This window comes from Leishmania braziliensis, contig 19, assembly GCF_000002845.2.
Source record: "Leishmania braziliensis MHOM/BR/75/M2904 WGS CADA00000000 data, contig 19, whole genome shotgun sequence".
Lineage (NCBI taxonomy): Eukaryota > Euglenozoa > Kinetoplastea > Trypanosomatida > Trypanosomatidae > Leishmania > Leishmania braziliensis.
The window spans coordinates 7357-21648 of NW_004058013.1; the positions used below are offsets into that span (position 1 = coordinate 7357).

At 62.0% G+C, this 14292-nt stretch overlaps 1 protein-coding gene and 1 pseudogene across 2 annotated transcripts; both read left to right on the plus strand.

Annotated features, from left to right (window-relative positions):
- The first annotated feature begins 1050 nt into the window (after positions 1-1050).
- LbrM_18_1760 lies at positions 1051-9553 on the plus strand (annotated as a pseudogene). The gene is given in 2 exon segments: positions 1051-5643; positions 5645-9553. Coding segments are annotated over 2 exon segments (8502 nt in total).
- A 1614-nt stretch (positions 9554-11167) lies between these two features.
- LbrM_18_1770 (hypothetical protein, conserved) lies at positions 11168-13807 on the plus strand (the record flags this gene model as incomplete). Its single annotated transcript, XM_001564047.2, has 1 exon — positions 11168-13807. The coding sequence occupies one exon, from the start codon at positions 11168-11170 to the stop codon at positions 13805-13807; it is 2640 nt and encodes an 879-aa protein (XP_001564097.2).
- Positions 13808-14292: the final 485 nt, after the last annotated feature.

A 14292-nucleotide genomic window follows, 5' to 3' on the forward strand; every position in this document is an offset into this window, starting at 1 on the left:
GAGCCTTGGGTTTACCCCGCGAGTGTGAGTGCCTGTGCGTTTGCCCCTATGCGTACGGAATCCCCCCCTCCTCTGTCATTCTTGCTGAGCTATTGATGATTGCAGCTACTAGGGTTGCTGCTCCCATCGCTTACTTTCTCCAGTGTTTCTCTCTGTTTCTCTCTCAGCCCGCACAGCGGCACGTGCCGCGTCTCCGTGGCATTCAAAACGTACACACACGCACTTAAGCAGGCCGCCACTCATCGTCCTCGCCCACTGCTGGAGTGGGCCACATGAGAGCAACTGCGGTGTGAGTGTGTGTTGTGGCGTTTCTGTTGTCGCAGACGACGGCGTCTTCCTTGTAGAACACGAATACATATTGCAGGCCGCTCCACACGTGCGTGTGCGTGTTTATGAGAAGGACACCGCTCTCTCGCCACACCTTCAGTCCCTCAGCTCATCTCTTTCTGTTTACTGGTTTGTCATCTCTCCTTCACCTTTCCTCGCCCCACCAACCACCGTCATCATCAGAAAAGCGTATCCCTACAGCCCCCTCTCTCTCTCTCTACACACACACTCACACACCCTCTGCGCGCTCTTCTGCTCACCAAAACAACGCGACCGCCAACAGTTCATATGGTGTGCACTTTACTTTTGGTTGAGTCTTTTTCGCGCGTTTGTTGGCTACCGCGCTCGATCTTTTCCTGGTAGTGGTGGTGGTGCGGTAGTTTCTTGCATTGTAGGACTCGTTTGGGGAGGAGGAGCCGCAGGTGCGCCTTCTCTCGCGGTGTGTATGCGTGCCTGTATCAGCCCGCATATCCCCACCTTGTTTTATCGTTCTTCTGCTCCTCTCTCGTCTCACTCTCCCGCCACCCCCTTTGGTTCCTCCATCCCTCTCTCTTTCCCCCGAGTTGAAAGTTTTGTGTGTAGGCGCCGCTCTCTGGACCCGCACCCTGAAGCGCAAGCCCGGTGACGGACGCGTAATCGTCAGCCTCTTCCACCTCAGTAAATTTGCATTCGGCGTATATAGAGAGAAAGAGGGAGAGAGGCAGGCAAAACATACCGTCCCCGATGCGCTCCACCGATCTGTCGCCGGCACCCCAGAGTACGGGAAGAGGCGCGGCGGTCGTACAGAATGACAATACTGCGGCCTCTGCTTTTCCAGACGATCCCACCACAGCCCGAGCAGCAGCAACAGCAGCAGCAGCAGCAGCAGAGATGCCCGTCGCATATCCCTCGTCCTCCATTCTCTATACACTCTTGCAGGACCTTGGGCTGACGGCAACAGCGCAGGCCCTGTGTGAAGAACTCCAACGACAGCAGTCACACACCGTGCGGCTATCACCACCCTCCGTCCCCTCCCTGCCGTCGCAGGTGAGCGAAGTCTTCGTCGCCTTGTCCCACGGCAACGGAGCGACATCCCCCCACTCCCTCGGGACGTTGCCGTCGCCACCACCGTATACAGCAGATGTGTCATCTTCCAGACACAAGGCCCATGCCCCGACATCCTCCTCCGTGGAGCCACTGCCAGCCAGCGTGGCAACTGCATTCCCTGTGACGGCTGTGCAATGTGCTACTCCCGTATCACCCAGATCGAGCCTCGCTGGTGTCACCAGCGAGGAGCTGCAGCGTAAGTTGCAGTCGCACTGTCATACCTCCCAGTGTACAAGGGCGATCGCTAGCCTTGCTGCCTGCGCTATCGAGCCTCTTCTGGTACTGTCGGCCGCCTCCCCTGCCTCCGCCTCCACAACCGCCATCGCCACACCGTTGCAGCTCGTGGACACACTGACAACCCTATGGCGCGCTGATCTGCGCACAGCCTCTGGGGTGGCCGATGCTGCTGTAGCAGTCGGGGGGAACAGCCACCGAGATGATGCGTTCCAAGTTGCCGCCCTCATCGCACGGGCGGCGTGGTGTGAAGTGCGCATCACGGAGCTCGTCTTCACGCAGGAATTACACCTCGCTTACACCTCCGCAGCGGCGACTGCTCCGTCAGCGGCTGGGCAGCCACTGCAGGAGGCCCAACGTGAGCTTGTGGAGGTTGCTGGTCAACTGGTGGCGGCGTTGCAGGAGCTACGCACAGCATGCGGAGCTGCCGTGGCGCGGGGACACGGAGCGTCTGCTCCTTCATCTGTCGCCTCAGACGTTTCTTCCACCCAGGTGGGTGTCGTGATTGCCTCCTCGATAGTATCTCACCTGCACAGCAAGTCCATCGGTTGGCTGCGCAACGCGGAGTGTGTCATGGCGTGGGTGCTGCGTCGTCATGGCGCCTTTGATCCATCGGCAGATGCCGCGCAAACGTCATCGGGGGCGCAGCAGCAGCAGCAGCGTAAGCGAAGGTGCCTCGAGCCTCCCGCCACAGCCACATCGTCTGAGCTCTCGCCTGACCAGGTGTGTAGCAGCGTCGCTTCACCACTTCTGAAGCCTCTGCAGGATGTTATTCTGGGCTTTTCCACTGTCACCTCAGCGCCTGCGCCGTCCTACCAGCAGTGCCTCGATGCCGAGATCGAGCGGTCGGCAGCGACGCAGGTAAAGAGCGGAGTGGCACGAGAAACTGAACCAATACCGGCGGCGGCCTCCCGCGGTGCGTGTGTCTTCTCCTCCGTCCGCATCCCAGTCACCGTGCGGGTGGCGATGACGGTGCAGCGCGTGAAGCTGCTGCTCACCTTAATTAGCGCGCTTGTGTACAACGGCGAGGACTCCATCCTCTGCGTGCTGGGAGCCGCTGCGGCCGATCGGATTCGCACTTGGTGGACTCGCCAGAGTGCAATGTTGGCGCAGTTCTTGGTGCAGTGTGCGCACCAGCTGAATAGTATATTGACTCCATCCCTTGCGCATTCATCTGCTGGGGTGCAGGCCGCTCCGCCGCCACGGCTCCGAGCCCTCTCTGCCGCGTCCGAGGCGGTCGTGCTTTCCTTGCAAGACCAGCTTGAGGCGCTGGCAGCGGAAGTTCTGCTATGCGCGTACCCGGCCGCGGCCATCGCATCGCCGGGGCTGCAGGGCAATCGGCTCGCTCTCTGTATGCGCTTGATGAACGCGATCCAGAAGGCGCACGACACTCGCACGGCGCGTCTGGATTGGTATGCGCTGAAAAAGTGCACCGCAACATCAGCAGCAGCAGCAAACACCGCGATGTCTTCCAGGTCTCCCCTCTCTGCACTCACCGACGTCGTCCTCAGCCCTCTCTCCAGCGCCAGCAGCCCGACGTACGATAGCGAAGTCTCGCCCATTACATCCCCTGCATGGACTCTGCGCGTGCCAAGTCCGCCCGGCTCGGATCTGCGCATGGCAGCCGAGCCACCAATGTCATCCACGCTGGCGCACCGGAGCAGCATTGGCAACGACATCAGCAGCATATCCGACTCGCTGGAAGCCGCCCGCACTGCGGCTCAAGTCCTCCAGTGGAAGCCCCACTTCACCCAACTCCTCGCCACCATTGCCACGGGGCGCTGGCAGGCACAGTATGATGCACCGCAGACGCCCTACCCCGGCTCTCGCTACCACCGTTTGCGCCTCCACATGAAGGACGCCCTGCGGCACGCACAAGAGCTGCTTCGGTTGCAGCCGCGCTTTCAGGTCGGGGCGCGCGGTGTCGTCTATCCTCCCCACCCTACTCTCGGCAGCGACCCGGACGCTGGCGTCCCGCTCTCAGTGGTGGAGCAGCTGCCGCGCATGCTGCAACTGGCCACACTGCAAGACGCACGCGTGCTGCAGAGGTGCGTGGAACATCGACTGGCTCGAGAGGCGAAGTCTAGTGGACGCAGTGCAGTGCCCGCAGAGATCAGCACAATCGGTGATAGTAGCGGTGGTGCAGCAGTAGTGCCAGCGGCGTCGTTGACAAGTCAGCATGGCGTGTCGCCTGCGTTAGTCGCACACCCACGGACGACTGGGCTCAACATCAACACCCGCACAAGCGAGTATCGCAGCGCAACTTCTGTGTTGGCTGCGGCCACTGTGACGGCGATCAGGCGTCCCCACATTTCTACACCGACGGAGGAGCCCGCCACGCCCGCCAGCGCGAGGCCGTCAGAAGGGCAGAGAGACGCCACTCTGCGCAGAGGGACGGGTGCAGGTGTGCGCGGCACTGACGCGTCAACGTTGTCGACCACTGAAGAGGTGGTAATGACGGAGGCACAAGCGTCCTCACCTCCGTTGCCAGTGCCGTCGGAGGCGGAGCCCAGTAGCAGTAGGATCAGTCCCCCCGACACCGAGACAGGCTCCTTCGCCCTTGACGCGGCGGCTGCCGGCGTGACAACCTCGCCAGAGCCGCAGTGGGAGAATGGTGACGAGGAGAACGACGAGGAGGAAGGTGCAGTAGAGGACCCGCAGCTTGACCGCTGGCACTTGCAAGACGAGGAGGCGCAAGAGGAGCTTGAAGAGGTCGACGAGGAAGCGGCTGCCGTGCTTGACGAGGGCGACGACATTGACTGGGCGCAGAGCGAAGCCCAAGAGGAGGAAGAGGGGGAGGAGGATGCGGAAGAGGCCGGGTCTCAGGCGTCCTCAGCCGACATGGACTACGAACGTGCCGAGGATGACATGAAAGAGGAGGTGGAGTGCATCGAGGCAACGCCGGATGGGCGGCTGCTCGCGCTGCTCACTGCGCGCGGGCGGCTCATGGTGCTTCGGCTGCAGCCTCACGACTCGATACGGCACTATGAAGAGGAAGTTCTCATCGACACCAGCCTCCCAAACATGCCGTCGCGTGAGAAGCGACTGCAGTGGTATGAGTCACTGAGCTCCTTCGTGCACTTCTCTCCCTGCCACCGCTTCGTCCTCGCTGCGGTGCAGTTCGCCGCGGTGGAGCTGAAGCCGAGCTCGGTCTGTGCGATAGCCCGTGCGCAGAGTGGGGGCGCTGGACAGCTCAATATATACTCGCTTCATCGTAACGGCGACGACAGCGAGGAAACCGACAGCGACGGCGGTGGTGATCTCGAGCCGGAGGACCAGAGCAGTGCGTCAGCAGCAATCGTTGGCATCCGTGAGCGCCTTCATAACCTAGTTGGCCCTGTCACCGACCGGCTCTACGGGACCTTCCATCCTCACAGCGGGCCCTGTCTGTCGGCGCGCTGGGTGGACCCGCGCTGGTGGGGAGGAGGTCGCCGCAGCAGGTGGGCCAACAGCGCCATTGAGCCGCTGAACAGCACAAGCGCAGCAGCAACAGTCCTGGTACACTGCATGAAGAGGGGCGAAGTAGCAGGGAAGAGCATCGGCCCCCTCCCACCTGCTAAAGGCTTGGCGGCAGAGCACAGCACAGTACCGAAGAGTTGGCGTGCTGCGGCTGGTGTGCTGCTGAGCGAGTACCAGTGCGTCTCGGTTGGCATAGACGACCTCATTCTACGCTGGCTTCCAGCCTGCGGCGTGGTGTTGCAGCGCATCTTGGCGGAGCCCGTGCAAGACATCGTCGTGTCACCGCTCATGGCCGCCTTCTACGTGACGAGCGACAGCGGCGACCTCTACATGTACGACGCCTGGGATGAACGCAACGTCACGGACGGTCACCCCTGTGGCGCTGGCGGGAATGCAGACTCGTGCAACATGTATAACAAGAACCCGAGCACCGCGCCGAGTCGCCGCCTTATCCTTCCCGTTACGGAGGAGGGCCACCCGATCTTTCACCGTGTTGGCCGCACGCAGCAGCAGCAAACAAGAGTGGTCCCTGCGTCGTGACACGCTTGAGGACCCTGATGCCGCTGACCAAGTGTACTCCAACCGCTCCTCCGCGCACTACACAGGTCCTGTGACGCCTGTGTTTCAGCGAGTCGTGGACCCGTCGAGAGGGACGTCAGGATCGCAGCTGCACGGACCTTTCCACCCTCACCATTCCTACTACAGTGAAAACATCGCAGATGTGCAGGACGGCTTCTCGGGCGGCGAGGACGATGGTGGTGAAGAGGGAAGTGAGGCCACACAGTCGCGCCTTACCAGGGGGCCAGTGCAGGACAGCAGTCACTGTAGAAGTGGCGGTCAGGCGAAGACAGGCGCCGACAGCGTCGGGTGGACAAGGCTTCCACAGCACCTGCGCTGGCTATTACCGCATCATTGGGCGGCACACACACCGTGGGATGCGCAGCTGGGTCGCCGAATCATACGTAACCTGCTTCGTCAGACGCACACAGCAACTCCCACTGACACCGGTGAGCTGTTCTACGAGCGCGACGCGGAGACCCCAGACGTCCCGGCAACTTTGGCGGGGGCAGGTAATGAGGGCGACCAGCCCTCGCTGACAGATGAGCAGGGAAGCCCTGGTGACGCGCATGGTCGCCGCCACGGGCATGCCGAAAGGAATGCAGCGTATGGCAATAGCAGCAGCCGGCAAGACGCCTCCTCCAGCGACGAGGATGGCAGTCATGACACCGCGGAGCGGGAGTACGCGTACACGAACGGCGCGGACTACGACGACGACGACGATGGCGCCCGCCGTCCGCTTCCGTCGAGCGTAATTTACGGGGGCGGCCGCAGCCACATCGCAAGCGAGGCCACCGCTGCAGCAGCGGCTGGGGCGAAAGGAATACCAGTCTCCGTGCTAGAGTGCGCTGCGCACCCGACGCCTGCGCGTGGGCCTCTTCAGCGTGCATACTACCCTAGCGGCACCTGTCTCGTGTACAAGAGCGTCGCCAAGGCTCTCTGCAACACCGGAGACCTCACGGATCGCCAGATGCAGAACGAGATGGGGCCCGGTGGGTCGACGCATCACCTGCTCAACATGGCCTTCTCTGGGGAACCCCAGTGGATGTCAGAGCAGCGGCTGTGGGACCGTGAGGCGGAGGAAGCCGGAGCATCCCAGATGTGGCATCGCAGCTCTCATCAAAGCGGTGCCGCGGCAGACTACAACGACTGCGGCGACGCGTACGACGGCGCAACGCGGCAGCAACGCAACGGCGACACCGGCCCCAACACATTCGATAGGCCATCTGCGCCACTCACTCAGTGGTCAACAGCCGCGCTGGCTCGCCTGCTCCTGTGGAAGGACTACTTCAGCACCTCTCACCACCTCGCCGAACCAAAGGCTGAAACATGGGCACAGTGGGAGTCCGACGTCCTTGCCACCACATACCACGCGGACGTGTTGCCACTGTCGTACTCTCGCCTAGCAGGGAGCTCGAGAGAGCCGCGCTGGTCGGCGGCGGAGTTGCTCGCTGCACGTGGATACCTCGGACCTCGTGACGCGTGGCGCCACTGCGCGCCTACATCACAGCGCGGCTTGGCCGCCACGGCCCGAAATGGCCGGTACCTTTGCATTATGGCCTCTGTCGGTCCGTACCGCAAGCTGGTGAACCCGCGCGAGCCTCTGCGCGACATGCCTGGCCTCTACGCGTGCGTTGTGTTCGACGTCTACGCAGGTGCAGTGCTGCGCGTCATCCCTGTGTGTCCGACGGAGCTCAGCGGGCTGCGCGGACGGTGCATGTGGACGTCGGAGCGGCACGAGAGCGACCCCAAGGCACCGATTTACCGCCTGCCGTGCACCGTGACGGTGGTGCCGCTGCCTGCCTCATCCGCAGCAAGGGCAACAGCAGGGAAGGGCACGAGTCAGTCCTCGCCGGCGAGAGCGTGCGGAGGCTCAAACGAGTTGCCAAGGGGGTTGCACTCGAGCAGAAACCTGCCGGCTGCCGCATCTTACAATGAGGGCGTCGTTGGAGATGAGGAGGACGGTGAGCCGGCGGAAGTGGTCGCGCTCACGATTGGCGGCCTCGGGAATTGCGTGTATGTTTTCGACGCCCTCAGTGGCCGACGTCTCGCGCTGGAGGAGGAAACGACGCGCCACTGCGGCGAATCCGCTGCGGCTGCGTACGAGGCGTCCGTACTGGCGGCCAAGGCGCGGACGAAAGCCGGAGGCGCGCGATCAGAGAGCGTGAGGCCAAATTTTGTCTCACCGATGCCTCACATAGCGGCGACGCCGGCGGCTGCGCCAACTGGGCCGTCGTCGTTGTCGTTGGCCTCTGTCACCGCGGCTTCTCGTACTCTCCCTGCATCGATTCGGAAGCCGGCGGACGTGCTCGCCTCCGTCGCGACGTGGGGTCGTGGCACCGGTTTCGATGGCATCACAGACAGGTCGTCCTCGACAGCATCCAGCCCAGACCCGTCACCGATGCGTGGGATGGGCGTCATTGGCGAAGAAAGTTCCATCAGTGTACAGCCAAACCATTCCACCCCCGACACAGAGACAGCAGTAGCAGCAGCAGCCTTAGCAATGCCTGAGGCGGTCGCCCAATCCGGCGCACCAGTGCCGTGGCTGCTACAGGACACTGGCCTATCGCAACTACAGGGGTGGCATTTGCGCGGCATTCTCTGGTGGGTCCACAAGCACCCTCAGCCCTCCACACTGTACGGCGGCGGCGACGACGGCGGCGGAGCGACAGACGAGCGCGATGCGAGTTGGAGTCTGGACAGCCCCTCGTGGGGCGAAGCAGGCGCGCCTGCAAATGGCGGTAGTGTGAGCGGGAACAGCAGCACCCGTGCCGCGGCCACACGCTTGCGAGGCACCGTGACGAACGGGGGCGCCTCCAACAACGCAGTTGCCCCGTCGTTGTCGTCCACCTCCTCCACGTCGGCGGCCAGTTCTGCCTTGTCCTTCTTTTATCAAACGCTGCTCGGTGTGTCAGGTATGACGGGCAGCGCTGCGGTGCCCCCACCCCCTGCGTCGTCTGCCACGTCGGCTCAACCGCACTTCCGACAGGCGCGCGCAGCCGGGTCGTCGCCCTCAGCTCTCAGCGCAGCAGCAGCCCGCGCGGTATATCCCTCCTATGGCCCAGCGTGGCGACAGCGTCGCCGTCGTCTGCTCGAGCGGCTGCTACGCCACTACGACGTCGGAATGCTCTGGCAGGCGTACGTCACGCTCTTTTGTGTGTCGACAACGGCGACGAACTCACTGGCGCCACAGTCGGCGGTTCACTCGCTCGTGCAGTGGGCGCTGTCGACAGACAGGGCGGCCACAACCGCAGCTGCTTTGCTCGGACCGTCTGACAGCCACACCCGATGGATCTGGTGTTTGACTCATGCCTCCCAAGCAGATAGCAAGGGTCCCTCCGCGCCATCGAAGCAGCTGCGCCTGCCCGGAAACACGGGGAGACGAGAGATGGTGCGCAGCCATGACCTCCAGCACAGTGGTGTGGGTGGCGGAGGCACCAATGGGGGTGTGAATACCCGCAGCACCATCCCATTTGCGCAGATTCTCCAGCAGCGTGAAGACTTCATGGCTGAGCTGCAGGCGCTGGATGCGCAGCAGCAGCAGCAGCAGCAGCAGGCAGCGGCTTCGCCGGCGCGGTCGTGTGTCAGCGATCAAGCAAAATCGCTCCTCTCTTGCGTGCGTGACCAAGCCATGGCGGAGGGTACGCTTCCTCTCGCCGCAAAGGCACGTGGCGCGCAGCAGCAGCAGCGATCCACCGCAGCGGCAGTGGCCCACGAGTCGTCATCCCCTGCAGCGGTCAGGCTGCCGCCCTCGCACCATCAAAACCAGCTCCATGTGGAGGTTGTCAACTGCGTAGCCACGTGGTTCGATGCGAATGGCGGCTTCTATGTTTGTTGCGGCTCGGAAGATGGCGGGCTGTACATCATGGGCGGCAACGTAACGGATTAGCCGCTTCGGTGCGGAGGGACACGAAATGGAGGAGAAGCATCAAGAGAGCAAAGAGAGAAGGGAAGGGGGAAACCGTACTCGCTTCTCTCTCCCCCCCCCGCTCGCAGTGCCTCCTCCGCGTTTCCGCGCGTCCACAAGCACGCCAATCTTCCTGCCATCACTCTCCCTGCTTGTTCGCTTTTATAGACCCCTCACCATGCAGTAGGGTCCACACCTCTACCTTTCTGCTGCTGTCCTGCGTGTCTTGGTAATGGTTTGACGCCTTTCCTCCTTTCCTCTCTTGGTTTACAGTCCTCACTTGAAAAAATTTTTTTGGGCCCTTCGTGCGTGTGCTGTGTTCTTCTCCACGGTGCCCATGCGTGGGTGCGTATTTGGTGGCAGCGGGTCGTGGTAATGTTTTGCGGCTGAGCCTCTTATATACGCTCACCAGCCACATGCACCTCCCCCACACCACCACCACCCCTCCCGCTGCTTCGCCGATCGAGTGCACGCGTCGTGTCTCAAGCGTGTTCCCGCCTTTTTTACCTTTTTAGGGCCACTCGTGGACAAAGCCCCACCACCACCACCATCTCCCCCCCCTCTCTCTCTACCCCGCATTCTACAGACTGACAGGCAGGCACACACTCACACACGCATGCACACTATACCTCTCACCCCAGTCTCCCCCATCTCTCTCTTATCTTCTCTTTATCGCCCACTCGAGATTATAGGACGCCGTGACACTTGCCCCTCGCCCCTCTCCCTGAATGTGCCTGCGTGCTGTGTTTCACGATCTATCTCCCACCTCCTCTCCGCGTTATCCCTGCTGGTGCCCTCTGTATTGTTGGTCTGTGTGTGTGTGTGTGTGTGTGTGTGTTCTTCTAGCTTTCACTTTCGTGTGGTCACTCTTTATATCCCTCGAGGCACTTGCTGGGATATGGGCGCGTACACGCACTCACCGTCTGTGCGTTTACCTGCCCATCTGCGGGTACTGGGCAGCCCAACAGCAGCAAAAAAGAAGCTCCACCGAAGACAAGGCAGACGTGACTGCATCTCTCTCTCTGCGTCTGAGAAAGGGGGAGAAGCGGAAGGGAAGGAACGCGGAGCAGAACGCTGCGTTCCTCACACACACACACACACAGCCCTCTTCCCATCGTATCGACCCCACCATCACCCGCGAATAATGAGCGGGTGATGGTGGCGTGACTACTGCCCATCTTCTCCCCTCCTTTATCCCTTCCCCTTGCCCCTGAGCAGATCAACACCTCATCGTACAGCTGCGCTTCGCCATCGAACTCATCAGCCCAGAAATGCCCAAAGCATCAGCTTCACAGATCGTGGAAAAGAAAAGGACATAGACACGCACGCACGTACGTACGCGTCTATGTGTGGGTGGGTGTGCCAGTGAAAACGGCACTCACAGGCTTAAGTTGTTTCTTTTGTTCTCCGCTTAGACACCTTCTCCAACCCCCCCCCTCCTACTGAGGCGTGAAAAGACAGCAAGCGAGGCCCTCACTTCCGGGCACGTGCGCGCTCGTTTAGGTTTCATTTCTGCGCTCTTCAGATCCCTTCTCCTTCCACTTACGCACACACACCACTCCCGCGTCTCTCGCTCTCACCCACACAAAATCACCTATGCCGCCGGTGTCGTACCCGTTTTCCATGGCGGGCGACTACCTCGCGACGACGTTTGCAGACATGATGCACGCGCCATCCTTCCGCAAGCACGTGTGGACGAAGATGCAGCTGGCGGAGCGACGTCGGCTGGACGCACTGCGGCTGCAGGCACTCTACGGCGATGCTCCCGTGGCGGTGGCTGCGTCTGGAGGAGCCGCCAATACTACCAATGGGGCAACAGCAGCCAGCACCGTGGATGTAACTAGCGAGGTAACACCGCAGAGCTCGTCACAGCACACACACCCAGCTTCTGCTGCCCCCAGTAGCGCCGATGGCGTGGTGGATCCCCCCTCACACGCAGCGGCAGTGAAAGGGACCCCGTACGCGTCCACCAGCTGGAGCTCCTTGGTGGCCTCGCGGCCACCTGCACCGCCGCGGTGGTTTGACATCGCCGGACGTGCCCGCTACTCCGCATGGGAGGCGCTGCGCGGTCGGATGTCTGCCGACGTCGCCGCCGAGTGCTTCTGTGCGGAGTTTCTCAGCCTCGTAAAGAAGTATCCGCATCCAACTTTGCTGCCCCTCATCGAGGCTGCCCTAAGCACTGCCCATGAGCTTGCCTGTCGCAGCCGTGCCGCGCCGCCTCGCCCACTGGCGGCCCCATCGGCCTCTACTGCTGCAGCGCACAGCACTAGCGCCGCCACCGCTCCGTCGTCGCCGCCGACGGCGGTACTCCAGGTACGCGCGTTGCAAGGAGACCCGGCTGCTCTAGCTCTTCTCTGGATCTGCCGCGCCTATCGACTGCCCTGTGAATTCACGGTAGAGCCGTTGTCCAAGGCTCTCGGGGCACACACGACTGGCGCTTCTACGAGAACCTCGCCAGCGTATGGTGTAAAGCGTGGCGAGGCCGCCAACAGCTGCCCCACTGATCTGGCCACCATCAACCCGTACCTGTCCTACACCATGGCGGATGCGTGCTACCCATTCACTGTATCGCTGACGCAGCCTGCCGCGGCTGCCGCTGGGGCGTCGCCATCGACAATGGCGACAACCGTCACCACTCCAGAAGCCGCATTTGTGTTGCTGACGGACACATTTCTCGCCGACTACTCGCATTGGATGGGGGTGCCCTCTGGCCCGGTAAGCGCAGCGGCGCTGTCGCCCACGTCGCGCCTCGTCCAGCGAGGCGCCTGGCTGGACGAGCTGCAGCACATCACGCGCCACGTGCGGACACCGATACTGGCTCTCCTGGTGCATCAGGCTACACAGTCGAAGCGGCTACGCCGTATGAGTGCTTCCGCTGCTGCAGCTGAGCGTCAGCATCTTCTCCGTGCTGTCGCGGCGCACCTGCACACCTACGAGCGATGGACAATGGATCGTGTGCTATCCCGCCGCGTCCATCAGGCGCAAAGCGTTTTTTTGCCGCTGCTGGCCTCCACCGCCGTTGTCGACTGCCTCCGACACGAGTACGCGCCAGATGCAAAGGTCGTCAGTGCGACGGACGCATACGTGTCCAGTTGCGGCTACACGCTGTGCACACACCCGTTTTGTGCTGACGTGTTCCCACTTCTGCGAGCGCCGCCCGTGCCTGTGGCGGTTCTGCACGATACCGTGCAAGCACAGTGGCCGTCGTCAGAGGGGCCGCCGAGCGAGGCGGTGTTGCAGCCGCGGACGGGCAGCGCCACTGCCTCCTACGAGCCATGGGCACTCCCTCTGTATCTCTCCGGTGTTCCAGCTGAATGCAATACAACAATCAACCGGCTTCTGCGTCGTGAAGCAAACGGTGCCATGCGGCAGGAGCGGCAGCAGCAGCCGGTGCGCCTGTTCATGTGCGGAGAAAGGGAGGCGAAGGTTGGTCACAGCAGCAGCAGCAGCAGTGTTGGTGGTGGTGGTGGACTCAACGCAAAAACTGATATGTCCTCCACACAACCGCAACAACAACAGCAGCAGCAGCAGTGTCGGGCCGGCTACTATGCCATCAGCGCGTCGAGTATCACGAAGGAGGCAGCCGAGGCAGTCGAGAAGCTTATACTTGCTCGCATGTTCTCCCTGCGTACGGAGGACTTGAACTCCGACTCTGACGCTGTGGGCAGCACGAGCAGCGTGAGCGGGGTGCCGTTTCTTGTCCTTGGTCATGTGTTTGCGCTGACGTGGGCGCTCTGCCAGGAGCAGGTGCCTGGCTTCCCGTACTTCATGTTGGACGGCAACCCCCATCATTGCGGCGGCTATTCGTTCCTGTCTGAGGACGCGGAGAAGAAAACGTCAGCAGCATCCCCCTCGCGCGCACGAAGGCGTTTTCAAGTCACGCTGTCCCCTGCACCCGTGACGGCGGTTATGGCCACCGCAGACCCCGGCGCCTCGATGTTGCCAACCATTGTTGTGGGTGCATCAGCGGTGTCCTCTGCCTCCAGCCAGGACGGTGGCGTGAGTCTGGAGTCTCGGCTCCGGTACGGCTGGAAGGCTTTCAAGGACACGCTCGCGATGAGAGCTGCGCGGCTATCTTGGGGGCGCCGCTCTGAAGATGAACCGACTGGCGCCGGCGGGGGCAACGAACAAAGTGCAGGTGTGAACGCGACACACGTTCTGTGCAATGAGGCGTATGTTACCGGTGCAACTTATTCGGCGACGACTGGTGCAGTCAGGGCGACGTCGCGGCTATGATGTGGCGGTGTAGAGAGGGAGCGTGGCATCAAGAGAACATAAAGAGACCCGCTGCAGGACACTCATGTTATTACGGCATCACCAACATCTTCAGGACGCAGGACGTCGGCTACAGCAGATGAAGAAAGGAAGGGAGGGGTGCTCTGCCTCTCGCGGTCGCTCCCTTGGCCACGCCAATAGAACGAATGCGTTGTATCCCGACGCGCGCGCGCCCCACCCCCTCCCCCTCTTTTCCCCCTCCTCTTAACATTCACGCCTCCTCCGTCCTCGGTCACTTCGTTCACCCTTCCCTTTCTCTCCACACGCTCCTCCGACCTCCGCGGTTGAACACCAACTTGCACCGGACGCATATAAGCTTAGCAACTCTTCGCGCATCTGCGGTGACACTGACCTACTACGACCAGCTCCTCTCTCATACTCCACACGTTCCTGCGGTGCTACGCACCGTACCACATCGCAGTACTTGTGTGCACCATAACACCTTG